Source organism: Bicyclus anynana, chromosome 3 (genome assembly GCF_947172395.1).
Source record: "Bicyclus anynana chromosome 3, ilBicAnyn1.1, whole genome shotgun sequence".
Lineage (NCBI taxonomy): Eukaryota > Metazoa > Arthropoda > Insecta > Lepidoptera > Nymphalidae > Bicyclus > Bicyclus anynana.
Window position 1 is genome coordinate 6,413,353 of NC_069085.1, and position 19,978 is coordinate 6,433,330.

A 19,978-nucleotide genomic window follows, 5' to 3' on the forward strand; every position below is an offset into this window, starting at 1 on the left:
GAGATTGTAAAGGGTTAACTTGTAAAGAATAAAAAATAAGTTATGGATAATTCAAACTTCTAAGTTAACGTAAAAAAAGAAAAGTACAGCTGTTCATGCTGAAAAAAAAGTATCTTTCGAAATTGAGAGAGGGAGGACAAAGGACTTTAAAATAAAATAAGATACTTTCGTACTCTATCATTTGGAAAGTAGCTAATGCCGTCTCTCAAGTATGGTACCCTCGGTAGGCGAATCCGTCTCGCACTTGTCTGATTTTTTAATAGTAATCGTAAGTTATAAATAACATGATTCATCTCAATCAATATGGTCAGCAAATGTTAGCGTTTAATGTTTTCAACAAAACTTTCTGTATTCTTACATTGGCCAACGGATCGAAATTGTCAGTTGGAATTTGATGACTTCTTGAAAAACTCGATTTGTTTGAAGTTATGGATAATTCAAACTTCTAAGTTAACGTAAAAAAAGAAAAGTACAGCTGTTCATGCTGAAAAAAAAGTATCTTTCGAAATTGAGAGAGGGAGGACAAAGGACTTTAAAATAAAATAAGATACTTTCGTACTCTATCATTTGGAAAGTAGCTAATGCCGTCTCTCAAGTATGGTACCCTCGGTAGGCGAATCCGTCTCGCACTTGTCTGATTTTTTAATAGTAATCGTAAGTTATAAATAACATGATTCATCTCAATCAATATGGTCAGCAAATGTTAGCGTTTAATGTTTTCAACAAAACTTTCTGTATTCTTACATTGGCCAACGGATCGAAATTGTCAGTTGGAATTTGATGACTTCTTGAAAAATCGATTTGTTTAGATATTCGTTTTCCAAATAGTAAAGGATAAATTACGGGGATAAAATATAGCCTATGACACTCACAAATAACGTGGCGTTCTAGTAAAAGAGTTTTAAAATGGGATCAGTAGATCCAGAGATCCTCTACAGCACCACAAACTTTACGTGTTTATAATACTAAATAGTTAGGTATCTAGATTAATATTACTTACTTAATGAATCTAATTAAAGGACGGTCTGTACAATATTAATGAATTTGTAGGTAAGTAGGTAATTGATTACTTTTGTTGTTATTGAGCACAAGCCACTGATATTAAAAGCTGTCGCTATGAACTATTATTATTATTACAAATAATTGATAACAGCTGTAGCTGGTATTGTTGTGTACGTTTTATGCACAAAATACAGGATCGGTTTATATGTAACGTTTGCAATTTTCAAACAAATACTTAGTAGTGTTATAAGCATCTGCATCTATGAGATAAATCACCCCATAAACTTTTAATCTATGGGTACTTACAATAAATCTGTAGAGAGGTCAATTATGTACATGAAATATATTTCCAAAATAACTATCAGGGGGTGATTAGTGATCGATACTGATGCCAAAAATGCAATCAGTAAATTTTTTGTCTGTCTCTACTCTACTCAACGGATTTTAACGAAACTTGGTACAATTATTCTTCATACTCCTGGGCAGGTTATATACTTTTCATCACGCTACGATCAATAGGAGCAGAGCAGTGAAGGGAAATGTTGGGAAAACGGGAGAAGTTACTTCATTTGTACAGATATACTACTGTAAGGGCTGGATTAAAGAGGTCTAAAGTTGTGGGCATCCGCTAGTGTAATATAAATAAAAGAACATTTACTGTTTAGTACCTGTGTCGACGGAACAAGCCGCGTCTCGCTGGTGAGCCACTCGGCCCAGCTCCATCTTTATCCAGTTTCTCAGGCGACTGGAACAGCTTCCGAAACGCTGCAGCCACCTTCTCCTTGGATCGCGACGTCATTTTCAATCAATTTATCACAAAAAACTTGTTACTTTCGCAACACACTGTTTATTTACAATCACACCTTTCAAACGTAACGTCAAAAACTTCGTTTTGAATTCCGAATCCGTTAACAGCCAGTGTCAGTGTCTTTATTTGTAGAATAACTTCGTTAGAATAATGCCTTGCAGTCTCGCTGCGTGCGATGGAGCACGTGCGACTACTGGCAAAGTGAGAGTGCCGATGAAATCGTATCTTGGCACACTGAATGGCAGCGGCTGGTGGTCGGCCGCGACGCGCGCGACGGACGTTGTGTCACACGCATGATACAATCATACTTCATACGAGTACAAAGCGTCGACGCATGGCCACCACACGACGTTACGCTCGTGTGAATGAACTAGATGCCACAACTTATACCTCTTTTTGTGCTTCGCGTGAACTGAACCGATCGCCTAGCCCTGAAACAAAGGAAACCATTTTATATATACGTACTTATTATCTAGGTCAATATTAGATGTAATTAATTTTGACCGTGAATTATTAAATATTTCCATAATGTTCTTTTTTTGTTGTTTGTGCAGGTTTGTAGTGGTTTATTACGCGTTATTGTAGAAGTACAAGTACTTCGGTACTTTTCTGGGGTGATTCTGGGTATATTTTTATTTTTATACTATAGGAAACCTGGTCAACCTTAGCTTTGACTTTGTATACTTCTTCCTTGCCCTACTCCCACCTACACCTATCCTACCTCTACCCTACACCGACCCTACCCTACCCCTACCCTAAAGTTAAATTTTAAAATCATTTTGAGTTCATACGAAAAGCTTTAAAAATTACCACCGCTTCGCTGTTTTTATATAAACCGAATATTTACGAAAGACCTATCACTGGAATGAGCCAGTAAAAAATACTCCCAGTTTCTTTTCAATGTTTTAAGGAAAAGTAAAATAAATGCAGAATGTGATCTGCTTTCTAATTTTCTTAGTTGTTTTCATTTTAATTTCCCCAGTGACTTACTACATTTACTCCACCATCCTACGTCACGATAAAGCACGAGAACCATAATGTAAACCGGAGCTTATTTTACGTCATGTTATGTAAATGTCAAACTGACGTCACGGTTAAAGTGCGTCAAGTAGGTAAGACTGCTGCAAAAGGTGCTAAGATCGCTTCCTGATGTTTATATTATGATAGCGGCTTCACATTTTACACATTCCGATATAGTATTTTATAAATGATTATTAATTATGTATTTCTTTTAATTTCAAAATACAAATTAGGAATTAATCATATTTATATTTTATAGACGAAAGTTTGTGTGTAAGTGTATGTGTATCGTGATAACCCAGTGGATAGGACCTCTGCCTCCAATTCCGGAGGGTGTGGGTTCGAATCCGGTCCGGGGCATGCACCTCCAACTTTTCAGTTGTGTGCATTTTCAGAAATTAAATATCACGTGACTCGATCGGTGAAGGAAAACATCGTGAGGAAACCAGAGAACTGCATAACAGAGAATTATCTTAATTCTCTGCATGTGTGAAGTCTGCCAATCCGCATTGGGTCAGCGTGGTGGACTAATGGCCTTGCCCCTCTCATTCTGAGAGGAGACTCGAGCTCATTAGTGAGCCGAACATGGGTTGATGACGTATGTGTATGTTTGTTCCTCCTATGTGTGCTGCGGATACTGAAGCGATTTGGCTGAAATTTGGAATGGAAATAGATTTTACTCTGAATTACCACATAGGCTACCTTTCATCCCGGGAAAATCCAAAGTTCCCGCGGGATTTCTTAAAAACTAAATTCCACGCGGACGACGTCGCGGGCGTCCGCTAGTAAAGTACAAACCGGGGCGTGGGTAAATGCCTCCGAAGCTTCTACAAAGGAGACGCCGCGCGTCAGTCAATCAGGAAGCGACCTATTTGTTTTCAAAGCCTATTTATCTGACGTAGGTAAGCGTTGTAATGATGACGTCAATGTAATTTTTACGTAACGTCAAGAAACAAGCTCGGCTCTACCCTACGGTGTCCTTTACGAGTTACGTAACGTCGGAGAAGATAGCGTAGACTCTTATAAAATAAAACGTAGCTACTTCTATACTAAACTATTAAGCTACTAGTAGAGATCATATTCCAAAATCCAGTAGATATTGGAGAGACGTGATCGTAAACTTTCGCCTACTTATAAAATAGTAGTGTGATTACGCACGATTTGTTTTGAAGTTTTCGGAGGGTAGTTAGAAAAGTATATGCATGAAATAATGTCAATAAATGTTGTGGATATTCTTAAATCGGAAAACTGTATTATAGGTAAGGTGGTAAAATTATTTTGAACATTGGAGTAATAAGGTAGGTAAGTGATTGTAATGTCGAAAATCTATGAAATAGTCGTTAATATTTTTAAAACATTGTAGTAGGTGAAAGCTGAGTCTAAGATAAATGGACCTTGTAAAATAAACGGTTCACACGAGGGTAAATTGTGCAGATTGAGTGAGAATATTATACAAGGGCTGTGATAAATAAACATGGAGCGAGCACATTTTTATTTACGTCCCAAGTTGACCTTGACGCGTCCTTAGCAGGACTGACCGGCGGAGGACATCCGCTAGGATTGCAAGACGATGTACTTTTAACGGACATAGGTAGAGCTACTTTTTATTTACAATAGCGTGAACTATGCGACAGTAGCTACTTTTCCCTGAGAACTGGTGCGGGCCCTAATTTTTTCTGATTGTATATGTGCTCGTAGGCTCTTTAGTGGAACAGCGGCGTCACCGGGGAGTTTGGGTGAGCGCAAAAGCATCGCCTGATGGGACCCGAAAGCAGAAGTACTTGGAGTAGATGGGCGTAACGACTCTCTAAGGGCGTCTCCTCTGAGTTAGCTTAAGTTAATTCACTACAAAAAAAATCGTCTATTAGGATAAGTTTCCAATTATGTATATTATTTCTGTTTATGTAAAAAACGGTCTCCAAAAGACATTTAAATTGCAGACATGAACAAAGGGTCTCATAACATTGTAATAAAATACCTACTTAGTAGCTACTAGATAGTTTTGAAACAAATAAAGACCGCATTGTAACAGCGTGGTGAGACTAAACTTCGAATCCTGAATCGTAATAGAAAGGCCATATAAACACGACTGATGATGAAATACTTAAGTATACAAATTAAAATTAGTATACGAAATGCTTTGGGAGAAAAAACTCTAAATATCATTATTTCAAATAGGTAGGTAGGCCTTGATTTTCCTATAATAGGTAGGTTACTAAATGGATAAGTTCCGAAGTTATCCCGGAAACCTTTAATATCTGGTAACCGTAGACGAAGGACACAGAAGCCCACGCATATTGGCAAAATGCCCGGCACTTTTACATCCCTAAGGGATTATGTGGCCTTCATTTTCCTCAGTTATTGTTACAATATGAGGATTTACAAATACATATAAAAATAAAAACAATGATAATATACTGGAAATGGAAGACATTACCTATCAAAAAAAATCAAAAATCATTTATTTCAAGTAGGCTCAGTTTACAAGCACTTTTGACACGTCAGTTGACTATTTGTAAAGATTCTACCACCGGTTCGGAAGGCAGGTCCTGCTGAGAAGATACCGGCAAGAAACTCAACAGTTGCTCTTTTGAAGATAACCTAGATAGGTAAAGTTTAAAAAAAATCTTAAACTCATGTAAAGTAGGTACACATAACTATTTAAACTAATATTAGATTTAATTTATTGATTGTTAAAATTACAATTTAACTAATCAACCGATTTTAAAAACTGTGTAGAGTTGTTTTAAAAACTACATTTTCATCGGTGGGTAACGGGAACTACGGTAATAATTGTGGGGCGTACAATACCGTCTTAACCATAAGGGCACACGGGGCCCGTGCCCCCAGTCTTTCCATTTCCAAAAGGGCCCCAAATTCTTGTGTGCCCAAGGGCTCCAGCCTAGTTTAAGACGGCATTGGGGACGTCTGCTAGTTATGGCTATGGAACACAGTGGTGTTGTTTACATACATCGATCAAGGCTTTTCCAATGTAGGTAGCAATAAAAAATATCACACAGCATCAAGTCCAATCGTTCCAAATGATGAAATAAGTTCCTTGTCACTTAGTTCGATGGCCTTAGAAAATCCTCCACGATAGAGAACAGATAGGTACATGATAATATAACTCCTCATTGGTAATGAAAGAATCAAGACCTGGAGCCGCAGCAGAAAACGCTGAAACCGGTAGACAAGTGGCGCAAATATGCCTCTCTGGCTAAGAGTTATCTATTTGTTCCTTTTGCCGTGGAGACCCTTATGTGGCCAGTATTCTTGGCCTTGGGGTATAAAATCACAGTGAAAAAAAATTCAAACCACGTGGTTTTTCATTGCTGTTAGTTGCCTCGACTGGTGACAGAAGGGCTGACTAATTTTTTGCGCAAAGGATCAGCCTGGCTGTTCAATGCGGAAATGCAGCCAGTATTCTTGCCACCATTCTACGTGGGCATGATTTGTATAGTTAGGTGAGTTAGTTTAAGTTTCTTATTGTATTCTTTCTCAATAAAAAAAACCTCAACACTAGCAATAAACTCATGATATCATATTTATTATTTATGTTTTCCACATATTGGATTAACGTATTAACCGTGCATTATGATCGATCTGTCGTCACATAACTTCCGAGTGCATTTAGTCCCCGGCGCGCTAGACAGACGGCAGGAAGGAGTCATGGAGTGTAAAGCCGTGTTCGCGTAGAGCTCGCAGGCACAAAGGCTTCCATCCTCGAAGAACAAAAGACTGTCTGCGTGGCGGCGGTAATTGATGGACCACACACAGCGCTGTTCGCACGCGACATAATGCATATTCGTATTCCACGAATTCAAGCCTTCAGGCGTCCGGAATTTAATGTTGCAACATTTATCTATAATCTATATATAATCTTACCAGTAATAAGACCGATATTGTTACATTTTAAATTGGTACTACACAACTTGAAAATTGTAACCTTCCGAGACTACGTTTGTTTTTTTTTTATAATTATTCGGTATTTTTTTTTCAAGTTAGTAATAGAGCAAAAAGATTATGCTAGGAATAATCTTACGGTCACATATCCAAATGTAATCCTTTCAGACTTGATTCTGGTCTACTAAGAGCTAACTAAGCCTCTTTTTCTAAAAATATTTTTTCTGTATATTATTTAATCTAATCATAATTATTATTATTCCTCTTTTCTATAACTAATTCTGTAACTGTGTAAGAATTCAGTACGACCACGACACGACAGTAGTCAAAAAGATGGGGCTAGAATCCATGACCTTTTTGTTGAGTCTAGCCTTTTGACCGCAGAGCTATATTGTACCTTGAACTGGTAAAAAATTGGGTGTCAGCTCCGATGCATGAATGGAGTTTACTCTTTCAGATCTTCTGTCTAAATAGGTCTATGTACGTCTCAATAGCTACGCCTGAAAAGTGAAAGGTGCGCAATAAAGGAGCAGCAGCTCGTGCACGCTTTTAGTGGCAGCGCACGGTAAAAACGTAACGCTGTCATTCGTTCATCAAGTTTTACTGCCCATATTTTTTTCATACAGGGGTCTTCAAATTTATGAAAAATCGATTCTTTGGAGTAAACTCCAAAAAACTCCAAAAAGTATTTGCAAATACATATTGAACACTTGCCTTAATTGTCTCTCAATCAGAAACCTTAATTACCTTTCCTAGTTAGCGTTTCACGTCCAGGAAAATTAATTTGGAATGGGTTTTCCAATTTCCCTGAGTACCTCCGAGTACATGAAGAGCCTAGATGCAAATTGATCGGCCAATGGGAGTGTCACTCTCTGTCGTTTATATTGGTTGACTCTGTGGGTAGTTAGGTAATTTTCCAATTCAATTCCAATTTTCTCGCTTTATGAAACCGGAAATTATTAGTGCTGCGTAATATTTTTTGAACGTTTGGTTTTTATTTTGAATGATCTTTAGGATCGTTTATTATGTTTATGAGCATTTTTTTTTTTTTTTTTTTTTTTTATTCTTTACAAGTTAGCCCTTGACTACAATCTCACCTGATGGTAAGTGATGATGCAGTCTAAGATGGAAGCGGGCTAACTTGTTAGGAGGAGAATGAAAATCCACACCCTTTTCGGTTTCTACACGGCATCGTACCGGAACGCTAAATCGCTTGGCGGTACGTCTTTGCCGGTAGGGTGGTAACTAGCCACGGCCGAAGCCTCCCACCAGCCAGACCTGGACAAATTAAGAAAATCTCAATCTGCCCAGCCGGGGATCGAACCCAGGACCTCCGTCTTGTAAATCCACCGCGCATACCACTGCGCCACGGAGGCCGTCAAAGCATGGTGTAATTCAGTATTCTCCAACTTAAAAACTATGTTGCGTGATATTTATTTACATTCGACAACTTCAAAACACTCAGCGACGTAGCGAGGCCCTGTATCAAAATTAGTTGATGAAATCAAATCCAAAAAAATTTTTTTTTGGGAAGCTCTAAGAAGATAAGTAATATTGTTAATAACTTTTACAAATTTTTGCTTTTACACGTAAGCGACACAGAGGTAGCTACGCCTCTGAATACTCCATAAATTTTTCAAACTGCCGCTTAGTTTTAGTATGCTCGTAGTAGTCTAATCACAAAATTATCCCTTTTAATGTTTATCAAATCAGGTAAGAAATTTAATGAAAAAAAAAAACCAAGGAAACCTCATGTTCAAACATTACAGCGCCAAAAGATCTCTAGATGTATACACAGTCCAAAACAAAAATTGAATTTAATGATCAAAGCAAAAAATGCAAAGGCTACAGAAGTATATACGGACGAACAAAGGCCAACAATTTGAGTTGAACACGTCACGTACGCGAAACAATGTTATGCTGGTCAAAGGAAGTATTCGATGAACGTCAATATATCCGCCCTCTGACTTGCGTATGATATAAATTGTGGCCAGGGTCATTCACAAGATCGCCTACTGTACCTACTCCCCTACTCCCTGTCACGAGTTTTCTCTAAATCGTACTTCTGTCAACCTTATGAACTATATTTAGATTACATAAGGTCCAAATTCTGTTAGGAATCTACGCAAAAGATACGAATTACATAACACTCCATGGAGTCCGTGTTCTGTCAGTTTAGCAGAGGGAAAACTCCGAGCAGATCTCCAAAATTTATGACCCTTAAAGACACGCGTCCACCTCTTTACCTTCACTGTTCATATTGTTCCCGTTCCAATATAGAACTTATGTAGTTCCTGTCAGGTCAAGGTCACTAAGCAGGTTGTTGTATGATATTAAACAAAAGAGGTTGTGCTGGCATGCCTTTCGCAAAGATTTCTGCCACTATACTCGTATAGGTACTAGTAAAATGTTGGCCCTAATAGCCTTCCTATGTTAATTTTTTGGATATACTTAATACCTAAATAGATTTATTTTTGTTGCATGGTGTCTAAGTACGAGTATGTTTGTTTTCCACTGTAGGTATGTAAGCTCTACGGCTCTGCATCTACAGTATCATTGGTCGATTTTAATAATAAAGTCAAATAACAAAAAGCAATTTTATAATAGGATCATTCTCCGCGTAGATAGGCAATAAAGACGACCCTATAAACACGGTGAAATCCTTATTATCTCCGCGAATGTGAACGTAAGAAGGGTTTTAGGGTTTCCCTTTCAATCGCACATTATTATTCCTTTCATAAAATCTGGAGCGAATATAAATGTATCAAATATGAAAAATAAGAAGTATTAAATATTTAGGTGTCACTTGTCAGATAGACGTGTAATAAGCATTCCGATATAGGTATCCGCTCTAGGTACCGTAAGATAAGTGGTTCCTTATATTCAGTGGCGTGCATAAGGTTTTTAACTAGGGTATGCAATTTAAGTAAAATTGGAAAATTCCTTGTCTAACATGTATTCTGTGGTCCAACATAGGTTTGAACATAGTTATGCAATGCAAGTGTATCCCGACCACTGAAAGTGCTGATCTCTGCCAAGCTCAGCCAGAGAGCTGGAAGAAAGTAGGAAAGAAAAGGGTCCGACTTTATAAATCTCATGTGACCTTGGCTTGGACGGACTTTCGAATCCACGGACTTTGTGTGTTAAAAAAGCTCCTATTTCCTCGGTAACCATGGGAATCCTGGTAGAATCTAGATATTGAAGAGAAAATTGGGAAAAATAATAATTTATCACCTATGTTTTAAGTAGGTAATACTGTCCTAATTGTATCATCATCATCACATGATCATATTCAGCCTATTTAATATTCTACCCAAGGGAAAAAGCCTTCTCTATTTTAGGAGATATAAAACACTATAACCTTCCAAACTGCTCCATTGCGGGTTGGCGGTTTAAAATTAAATAAAAAAGAAAAAAAATCAAATTAGTTTTTGTTAGGTGAGCCTGTGAAAAAGTTTGCGAGCGTTGTTTTCGTGTAAAAAAACGTGTGGTTTTTACACGGCCCGTTTTACATTTATGCTGCGGATTTCACCCCTTTCTCTGGGGCTTTCCAACGTCGGAAAATGGAATTCCTTTTTTCATACAATTAATATGGGCGTTAGGGTCGCTCCCTTGTTACAAGTCGTGTAAATTTAAATATTTTTTTTCTTTGTACAAGAAGTCTGGTGATAAATCATGGGTATTTACTATTTTGCATATGGATGCAGTATGTACGCACGTATATACCTAACTATTGTATTATATATATTTATTCCCTACAATCCCACATCCATGTTCATTTTTAAACAATTCACAAACTTATTTTTTCTGCTAAATAACATCATAGGTAAAAGGTAATGTGTTTAGTAAGACTAGAAAAATAAAAAAAATCTTGCCACGCCATCCATGTTCTGGAAAAAAGGAACTAATTATTGTCTTCTACGAGTACCACGAGATAACATCTGTCTGCCTACGACAAATGACAATAACTCCTAAAATTGAGGACACGACTCTTTAGAATCTTCTATTTATAGTAAGTACTGATCACTTGACATGTAACCTTTCTGTTTGTTATTTAAATATTACCTACATAAAAGCTTTGCCTACCTACTTTTCATTTCGTTTGCATTAATGCAAATTTATTCAGCACTGAAAATAATTTTAGTAGCTAAGTACGAGTACAATGTTTGAGCGAATAAACACTACTTTTGATCATTGGTTTTACGCAGCAAATGCGCCATATTTATGCTGTAGAGGTAAAGAGATATTTCACGAGAAAGAGCGTCTCTAGCGGAGGATAGCCATGTAACTAAGGGTCAGAGGAATGGAAGCATGATTCCTCGTAGTCAAAAATTACGTTATATACCTACCAGGACAATTAAAGTACCTTTCACAGCCACCGCACTGTTTAAACTTCATAATTGGCTAACGTACCTACTTAATTAGGTACCTACTGGTAGCAGCCTGAGCTGAGAAACTTTCGGCTTCCTAAAGTGATCCAGACACAGCTAACGCAGGCTCTCGAACTTTCCACTTTCTAGCCTTCATCTATATCAGAGGTTCCCAACTTTTTTTCTGATAGACCACTTTCAAATATGACTGGTTCCGGTGGACCCCCTAAATCAACAGCCACCACGAAATAACCGTTATAAAAAAGAAATAGTGAGAATTGATTAATTATTTGATTGTGCTGCGAGTAAATGACAAAAATTCATTAAAATTGTCAAGGGAAAAAGTTATTTCAGCCAGCTTTAATTTTTGATAACTACTCACAGCACAAAGAAGCAATCAATGCACAACTTTATGTGGACCCCCGCTTACGAATTGTGAACCCCCATTTTTATGTCACATCAACGTAGACCGCCGCTGAGTCTTCCGTAGACCCTAGGGATCCACCTGGACCACTTTGGGAATCAATGATCTAAATAGTTAAAAATGCATTTATTAATTGTTCTCTCGCAGATGTAGGCAACAATTAGTATGAAGTTATATATTCTACTGACGTCCATATACAATATGCTTATGTGATGTGAATTGCATTGATAATAAGATAGCTCTAAAAATCTACATATCTAAGTACATATATTTTATCAATATAGCGAATACCTTTACCTTGTATGTGTAAAATGTTAATACCTGAATATACTTATAGTTGGCAGGCTTGGGGTACCTAGTTTTCCACTAAATACGATCATTATTATTTATCAACATGTTATACATTCCTAATGATTTGTCAACTTCCCAACTCCGGGCTGAGAATTTTTTTGAAGAAAGAAAAGCTCAATACTTCAAAGCCCGACTCAGGATCGGTCCCGACAAAAACTCGTGAACCGGAACGTCATGATCCGAGGCCACTAGGATAACCACTGAGTTATAGGAGTATGATGCATATTTAATACTATAGAACTTCGTCCGGTGAACTTCTGTAGCTACATATTTCCCGAACTCCGCAGAAACCGTCGATTTTTCAGAGAAAAAAATAGTATATTTTCTATATCAATTCAATTTATCTCTAATTAATAAAATCATCAAATTTAGTTCAGCGGTAGCCATGAAAAAATAACAGACAGACGGACAGATTTACTTAGGTACTTTCGCATTTATACTCGTTGTACTCGTAATGTTAGTATGGATTTTGTCTTACAAAGACTACATATAATATAACAAAGACATTGTGACAAAGGACATAATGTATTCCTTGGTGATAAAATCCAGATTTAATGTAGGTACGAGTATTTACGCATGGAATGGATAACAAAAGAGGCATGATGCGATCAAATGGAAGGATACTTTGTGTAACCACTCGATTGTGAACTTTGCTCGTCGGGACGAGACGTGCCCGAAATAGAAATGCCCTTTTATCTGAGACCATCGTTTGCGTTTTTAATGTTGAGTAAAGACCAAAGTAAACGTAAAGTGCCTAACCTGAAACTGGGAGCCAGACTTTATCGCGCGAATCTTTTATATAGGTACCTACGTGTACGTACCGTCCTCTTGGTACGTACGTTCATTATTATTTAAGTAACTTTTACTAGAACGTTGATCTTTGTGTCATGATATACCTACGAGTACTCAGTCCGTCAGGTAAAAGTTGTTCTTTTTTTTATTGTTTACAAGTTAGCCCTTGACTACAATCTCACCTGCTGGTAAGTGATGATGCAGTCTAAGATGGAAGCGGGCTAACTTGTTCGGTGGAGGATGAAAATCCACACCCCATTCGGTTTCTACACCGCATCGTACCGGAACGCTAAATCGCTTGGCGGTACGTCTTTGCCGGTAGGGTGGTAACTAGCCACGGCCGAAGCCTCCCACCAGCCAGACCTGGACCAATTAAGAAAATCTCAAAATGCCCAGCCAGTTCCTAAATATTTAAGTAGGTACCTATACCTATACCTGTACCTTTATCTAAATAGTAGCTACCTATAGCTGTCTAGCTTTTTGGCTCTAATTTCCAAGGATTTTAAGTTAATAAAACATTTCACATAATAATTTCAATTTTCTTCCATCAATAACGCGAGGCTTAACGTGCTCTGCGGTGCACAACGGTGTGTAACACCTCAAACATCCCATATCCGAACAGTTACTAAGTAAGAACTTCTTAAGAGAGGAGCAAAGCCACAATTGTAGTTTGATTAATTATTTTATCATACTATGATTGGTGCGATTGGTTGGTTGGTATATTGTATCCATGAGTTGACCATCTCATTCATAGGCGAATACCTCGGTCAACTACTCGAGGCAGTGTTGTACCTATATCATATTTATTTACTTTTCTCTTTTAACCCGATTTCTTACGTTGACGTCGATTCTAACAGGACAGGGTGCCAGGGTTCACACCAACCTCACAACCCTTATTTGTTCAGAATGTTTCAGTCGATGTTCAAGACTGTTTCAGGAATTTCCTTTTTAATCGTTTCTCGCGTTCTTTGAACTCTCGGAGTCAAGTCTGGCATTCTACGTTTACCAAATACCTTATTGACAAAGTCCTGTTTGTTTATAATATTTACATCATCATCATCATTAGCAACCCTTTTATGGATCACTGTTGAGCATAAGTTTCCTTTTTGAATGAGAGGGTTTAGGTCAATAGTCCACCACGCTAGCCCAATGCGCGGTTGGCAGATTTCACACATCTAGAGAATTAGGAAAATTCTCAGTTATGCAGGTGTCCTCACAATGTTTTTCTTAACTGTTTGAGTTACGTGATATTAAATTTCGGATTCGAACGATGGCAGAGGTCAAATACTCATATTACACATTAATAAATTGTTATGTTAATTTAATAGCAGTTTTATACATGTCTACTGTTGAATCGGCGCAGTCAGGGGCATTGTCTGTGTTTTATAGAAGTCTAACGACATCTAAGCAATAATCATCAAGAGGCGCCACGTTCCAACGCCATAAACGTCGTTCGCCTTAACGATGTTGCGCTGTGTTTGAAATTCTCATTTTAATGATAGGAATCATCTTTCTACCTAACACTCTACATGCTCAGCTTCTAACCAATTAGCGGAGAGATTTAATTACAGTGCCTCGTGTTTCAACTAGCTACTCTAAAAGTTATTATGTATGTTGAGACAGTTGGTAGGTAAATAGCTTTTAAGATTAATCTCACTTAACTATACCTAAGTGATAGCCCAGTGGATATGACCTCTGCCTCCGATTCCGGAGGGTGTGGGTTCGAATCTGGTCCGGGGCATGCACCTCCAACTTTTCAGTTGTGTGCATTTTAAGAAATTAAATATCACGTGTCTCAATCGGTGAAGGACAACATCGTGAGGAAACCTGCATACCAGAGAATTATCTTAATTCTCTGCGTGTGTGAAGTCTGCTAATCCGCATTGGGCCAGCGTGGTGGACTATTGGTCTAACCCCTCTCATTCTGAGAAGAAACTCGAGCTCAGCAGTGAGCCGAATATGGGTTGATAACAATACGATACGAAGTATACATTTGACGCCTACCTGGCGCGGTGGGTACGGGTAGTGACCCTACTTTCTGCATGCACGGCCGTGGGTTCGATTCCCACTAATGAAAAGTATTTGTGTGATGAGCATGGGTGTTTTCCAGTGTCTGGGTGTATTTATACTTTATATAATTTGGTTTGACACATATACAGACTTTGAGGCTAAGTAGTGATGTGTGTGTTGTGTAAGTAGGTATATTAATATTTATTTATTTATTTTTTAATTAGGTACCTAATAATTATACCTATTCGATTGATTGTACATAACGAACGATAACAACAATACCTTCATTTGTCCACTTTAAGCTACAATATTCGGTAGATACTAGGTACCTATCTAGGTAGTTACTTAGCAGAAAATATTCACTGGGAACGGTTGAAACTGAAAGCTACTTCGTACAATAAAATGTTAAGCGAGTCACGCAAAAACGCAATAACGAAAATCTTATTCGATTCCGATGTCGTAAATGTTTTCCCTTTTTTATTATTTGTTCCCTAGATATACCTAAAGTATGTCTACATTCAAAATAACTGGCCTTAACGTGGTTATAAACAACGCCCTCTTACCGACATCTGCAGAGCGTCGGCTGGAAGAAGGTCCTCAGTTTCTAGAGCTCTAATAGCTCAGCAGTTAGAGCTTTCGGACTCCTAGAAGAAGGTCCTCAGTTTCTAGAGTCAATAGCTCAGCAGTTAGAGCGGTCGGACTCATCACCGGGGTGGTGGTTCGATCCTCACCCCGTTGGTCTATTGTCGTACCCACTCCTAATACAGTCTTTTCTGACTAGTTGGAGGGGAATGTATATAATGTAAATACGTCTTTGCTGGTAGGTTGGTAACTAGCCACGACTGAAGCCTCCCACCAACTGCAGACCTGGACAATTAAGAAAACCTCAATCGGTCCAGCTGAATATCGAAATACCTCCGTCTTGTAAATCTATCGCGCATACAACTGCGCCACGGAGGCCTCGTGTCACTGAGTGAGATAGTCAGCTATCTCCGTTTCGATGATCTCCCTGAAGCAGTTATAGTAATGCTATGTTAACTAAGAGTATCATAACTCGGAACAATTCAAGATTTTATATTTATTAAATTGGCTCAAGACTGATCTCTTGACATTGGCCGTGTCTATTTAACTCTACCGGCAAAAATACATCTTTGCCGGTAGAGTTAAATAGACGCTTATCTACAGGTAACCGATTTAGCATTCCGGTATGATATCGCCACTTATATCGTAACTTGTAAAAAATAAAAAAAAAATTAATAAAATATGGTAAGGATGCAGAGGCTGTAATTATCAAAGCGCACGTATGTCACACGTTTTAGAACACATTTGCGAGGATAATAGAATAGATAATAGTTTTCCAAAAACATTTTCTTCTAATAATATATCACACTAGCGGACTCGCTCAAGCTTCGCTTTGACTTATTAATTTATTTATTTGCACTTCTTCCCTATCCCTACCTTACACTACCATACTCCTACCCCTACCCTACCTCTACTCTATCCCTACCCTACCCTACCCTACCACTACCCTACCCCTACCCTATCCCTATACCATAAACCTACCCTACCACTACCCTACCCTACCCCTACCCTACCCCTACCCTATCCCTATACCATACGCCTACCCTACCACTACCCTATCCTAGGATTTAGGGGTTTGAAAAATAGATGTTGGCCGATTCTCAGACCTACTGAATATGCACAAAAAATTTCATCAAAATCGGTCGAGCCGTTTCGGAGGAGTTCAAGTTCGAACACCGCGACACGAGAATTTTATATATTAGATTAAGTATAATAACTATGACGTCATTAGCGCCGAGCGCCTGCGCGTTTCTTGGAGATAATACAATCAGCGATTAATTTTAGGTATAAGTATCAAAAAAAGACAATCGTTGCCTTAATCTGATATTAATTACCTACTAAGTATTAATGGGATCTCCATCGAGATTAAACTTAATTGTTTTTACAAATAACCAAAGTCCAGTAGAACTACTATTAGACGTCAATACCATTTATCTTTAATTTCATAGAGATACTTCAAGTCAATTTAGTTAAGAAGTCATGCTAGATGCGTAGGTAAGTAAAATGTTTATTAACCGACTTCAAAAAAGGAGGAGGTTCTCAATTCCACGCGTATGTTTTTTTTTCCTTTGATCTGATCATCAGTTAGTACATAATAATTATGATATATAGAACTTAGAATGATATTATTTTTCGCTTTTTAATTTAGTCAGTTTTATGTTATATGTTTTATGTTTTTGAAGTCGGTTGACTTCAATTCTTCAGTTGATTTTGTTTATTAAATTTTTTTATTTACCTGGGGTCCATTGTTTTATCACCTACTATTTGCCAAACTTTTTTTCACCACTAGAAATCTACACCTTCACCGAGTAACACTGTATATTATTTACTATATTTTGTAGCTAAGTTGCCTAAAGTAGGTAGGGGAAATTAATTATATCTACCTATTATACTTGAAAACATCACTAGAATATAGAAATTAAATATCACGTGTCACAAAGGGTGAAAGAAAAACGTCGTGAGGAAACCAGCATTGAGAATTTTCTTAATTTTCTATGTGTGTAAAGTCTACCAAGCCGCATTTGGCCAGCATGGTGAACTTAGGTCTAACTTTCTCATTCTGAGAGGAGACTTGTGCTCAGCAGTGAGCCGAATATGGGTTGTAAATGATGATGAAAAAATCACAAATATTCGAAAACCGCTTGAAGTACAAAGATGAAGTTTGGTAGTTTATAAAGTTACGTCTGTTAAGAACAGATTTTGCGGATCGGATTGAGGAGAAAAGTTATGGGCGAACGAAGTCGCGGGCGTCCGCTAGTACTTTGAGTTACATATTTACATTAAAGTAAGTACAAAAAAACGTTTATGTAATCAAAGACGAATCCGAAATTCTTTGCTCACTTGAAACAATAAGTGCTTACAGAAAAAACAAAGAACAACTATGAAATATTTAAACAAGTGCTAAGGCATGTTACACAATTGATATTACGAGCATTATTTGATATGTTATTCTTAATAACAATAACTGTTTACCTTACAAACCAAATAGTGCGTAATTTTTAGTTATATCTAACAATTATGCAAGATAATTATGAATCTATTGTGTTGCGCACATATGAAAATATTTACTTCTTACCTTCCACACAACCGGAGCTCGGGAAGGCCTTTTGACTGAGCGTATATATCACACACACAACTGAGCTACAACGTCGTTTCCCGCACACTGAGCAGATTGTAGCCCCGAGTCACGAGAGGGCGTCCTTCCTGCAAACCTCAGACCATCGATCCACCCTTCATCACCCCATCCCCAAGCGCCTTTTCGCTTTTATTCCAAAGAAAATAAGGTGCAATTTCCTCCACCCTCATCTCAATTTGCTTATTCCCCAGCGATCCTTGCTGACGTAAAACGCGTCGAGCTTAGTGGCGGTGATTGTCGGAGCTTTCAAGTAGGTAGGTATGTTTTTACAGACGTTGTTGTTATTAAGCAATCTTGACTTTATTACGTAATTTTTGATTGATGTGTAGTGGCAATCATAATTTATTTATATTGGCCGATTATGAGCACTCACCTACTTGCTCTGTCTGGAACGCACTGCGTAAGTCAGATAATGGTAACGGGTATATTATAAACTTGCCGACGCCCCGCGGTTTCAGCTGCGGTATACGTCCTGTTCCCGTATGGATACGGGGATAAAATATAGCCTATGACACTCACAAGTAACGTGGTAAAATAATTTTCATTTAATTCAATTTTTCATTTTCAAAATTGGTCCAGTAGATTCAGAGATTACCCCCTACAACATTACAAAATGTTATTAACTTCATCAGTCATTTTAATGAGTAAAGCTGCAAAGATAATGGTGGTATGCAAAGTACCAAACCAGATAAAAAATATACCTCTGTTCCATTCCAACCTTTTATTGATTACTAGCGGACGCCCGCGACTTCGTCCGCGTGAAAGTCGTTGTAAACTTTCAACTACCCCTATCCCAACCCTACCCCTACCCTATCACTACCCTACCCCTACCCTACACTACTTCTACCCTACCCCTACCCTACCCTACCCTACCCTACCCCTACCCTACTCATTAAAGCTGCACTTCTTTATTTATTCCCCCCCCCCCCCCGCGAGTCGCATCGAGCGCGGCAACCGTTACACAAAAATAATCCATATAGCATGAATTAGTATTCACGCGCAATGGCTTAGCGTATTTCTTGTATAACTTTGGTGTTTCTTTACCGATTTTTATGATTCTTTTTTTATTGAATAGGTAATAATGTTAACTTTTTTAGTTAGGGATGAATGATGAGTGTTATAAACATAAGAGTAGACAAATATAATTAGAAAGCTCCGAACTGCTAAGCTATCGGGAGTTACACGTGTTATTGTGAGTCAACCATAAAAGATAGACATATATATGCTGTTGTGTTTTTATAGATAATTTTAAGGAGAACATTTCTGTCACACATGATTTCCATGTAGCTTTAACCATTAAGGCTGTACACGCGACGGAAGCTTAAAAAATTGAGTAACTTCTCCCGTTTTCTCAACATTTCTCTTCACTGCTCTGCTCCTATTGATCGTAGCGTAATGAAAAGTATACTATAACCTGCCCAGGAGTATGCAGAATAATTGTACCAAGTTTCGTTAAAATCCGTCCAGTAGTTTTTGTTTCTATAAAGAACATACAGACAGACAGACAGACAGACAAAAATTTTACTGATTGCATTTTTGCCATCAGTATCGATCACTAATCACCCCCTGATAGTTATTAATTTGGGATATATTTCATGTACAGAATTGACCTCTCTACAGATTTATTATAAGTATAGATGGACTATTAGAATGAAATATGGTGTTGGGCTAACTTGTAAAGAATAAAAAAATGCTAAATAAAAGCTCAATCTATCACCTAATGGTAAGTGATGATGCAATCTAAAATGGAAGCGGGCTGACTTGTTAGGAGGAGGTCAGGATGATGATAATCCACACCCCTTTCGGTTTCTACACGATATCATACCGGAACGCTAAATCGATTGGCGGTACGTCTTTGTCGGTAGGGTGGTATAACTAGCCACGGCCGAAGCCAAAAATGACGATTTAGTGAAAAAACATAACGTTGCAAAACAGGCACGACTCTCAAAGCTTTTAGTTCTTTTTACGAGTAGTGGTGTAACTCGGTACCTACGTCATACAAAGGCGCAACGTCATTGTTTGTTGTTGGCTTAAAGAACCAGCTCTAAGCTATAAAAATAATTAAAAATATATATTAATTA

The 19,978-nt window shown here is 37.9% G+C and overlaps 1 protein-coding gene across 1 annotated transcript in view; it reads right to left on the reverse strand.

Annotated features, from left to right (window-relative positions):
• The window catches only part of LOC112056754 (ubiquitin-conjugating enzyme E2Q-like protein CG4502), a 34,172-nt gene extending 16,240 nt beyond the window's left edge, over positions 1 to 17,932 (reverse strand). The window contains exons 1-2 of the mRNA XM_052891132.1: positions 17,838 to 17,932; positions 1,671 to 2,241 (exon numbers count right to left, since the gene is read on the reverse strand). Of these exons, the coding sequence (XP_052747092.1) occupies positions 1,671 to 1,801 (131 nt within the window). The 5' untranslated portion in view covers positions 1,802 to 2,241; positions 17,838 to 17,932. The remainder of the gene's footprint in view (positions 1 to 1,670; positions 2,242 to 17,837) is intronic.
• Positions 17,933 to 19,978: the final 2,046 nt, after the last annotated feature.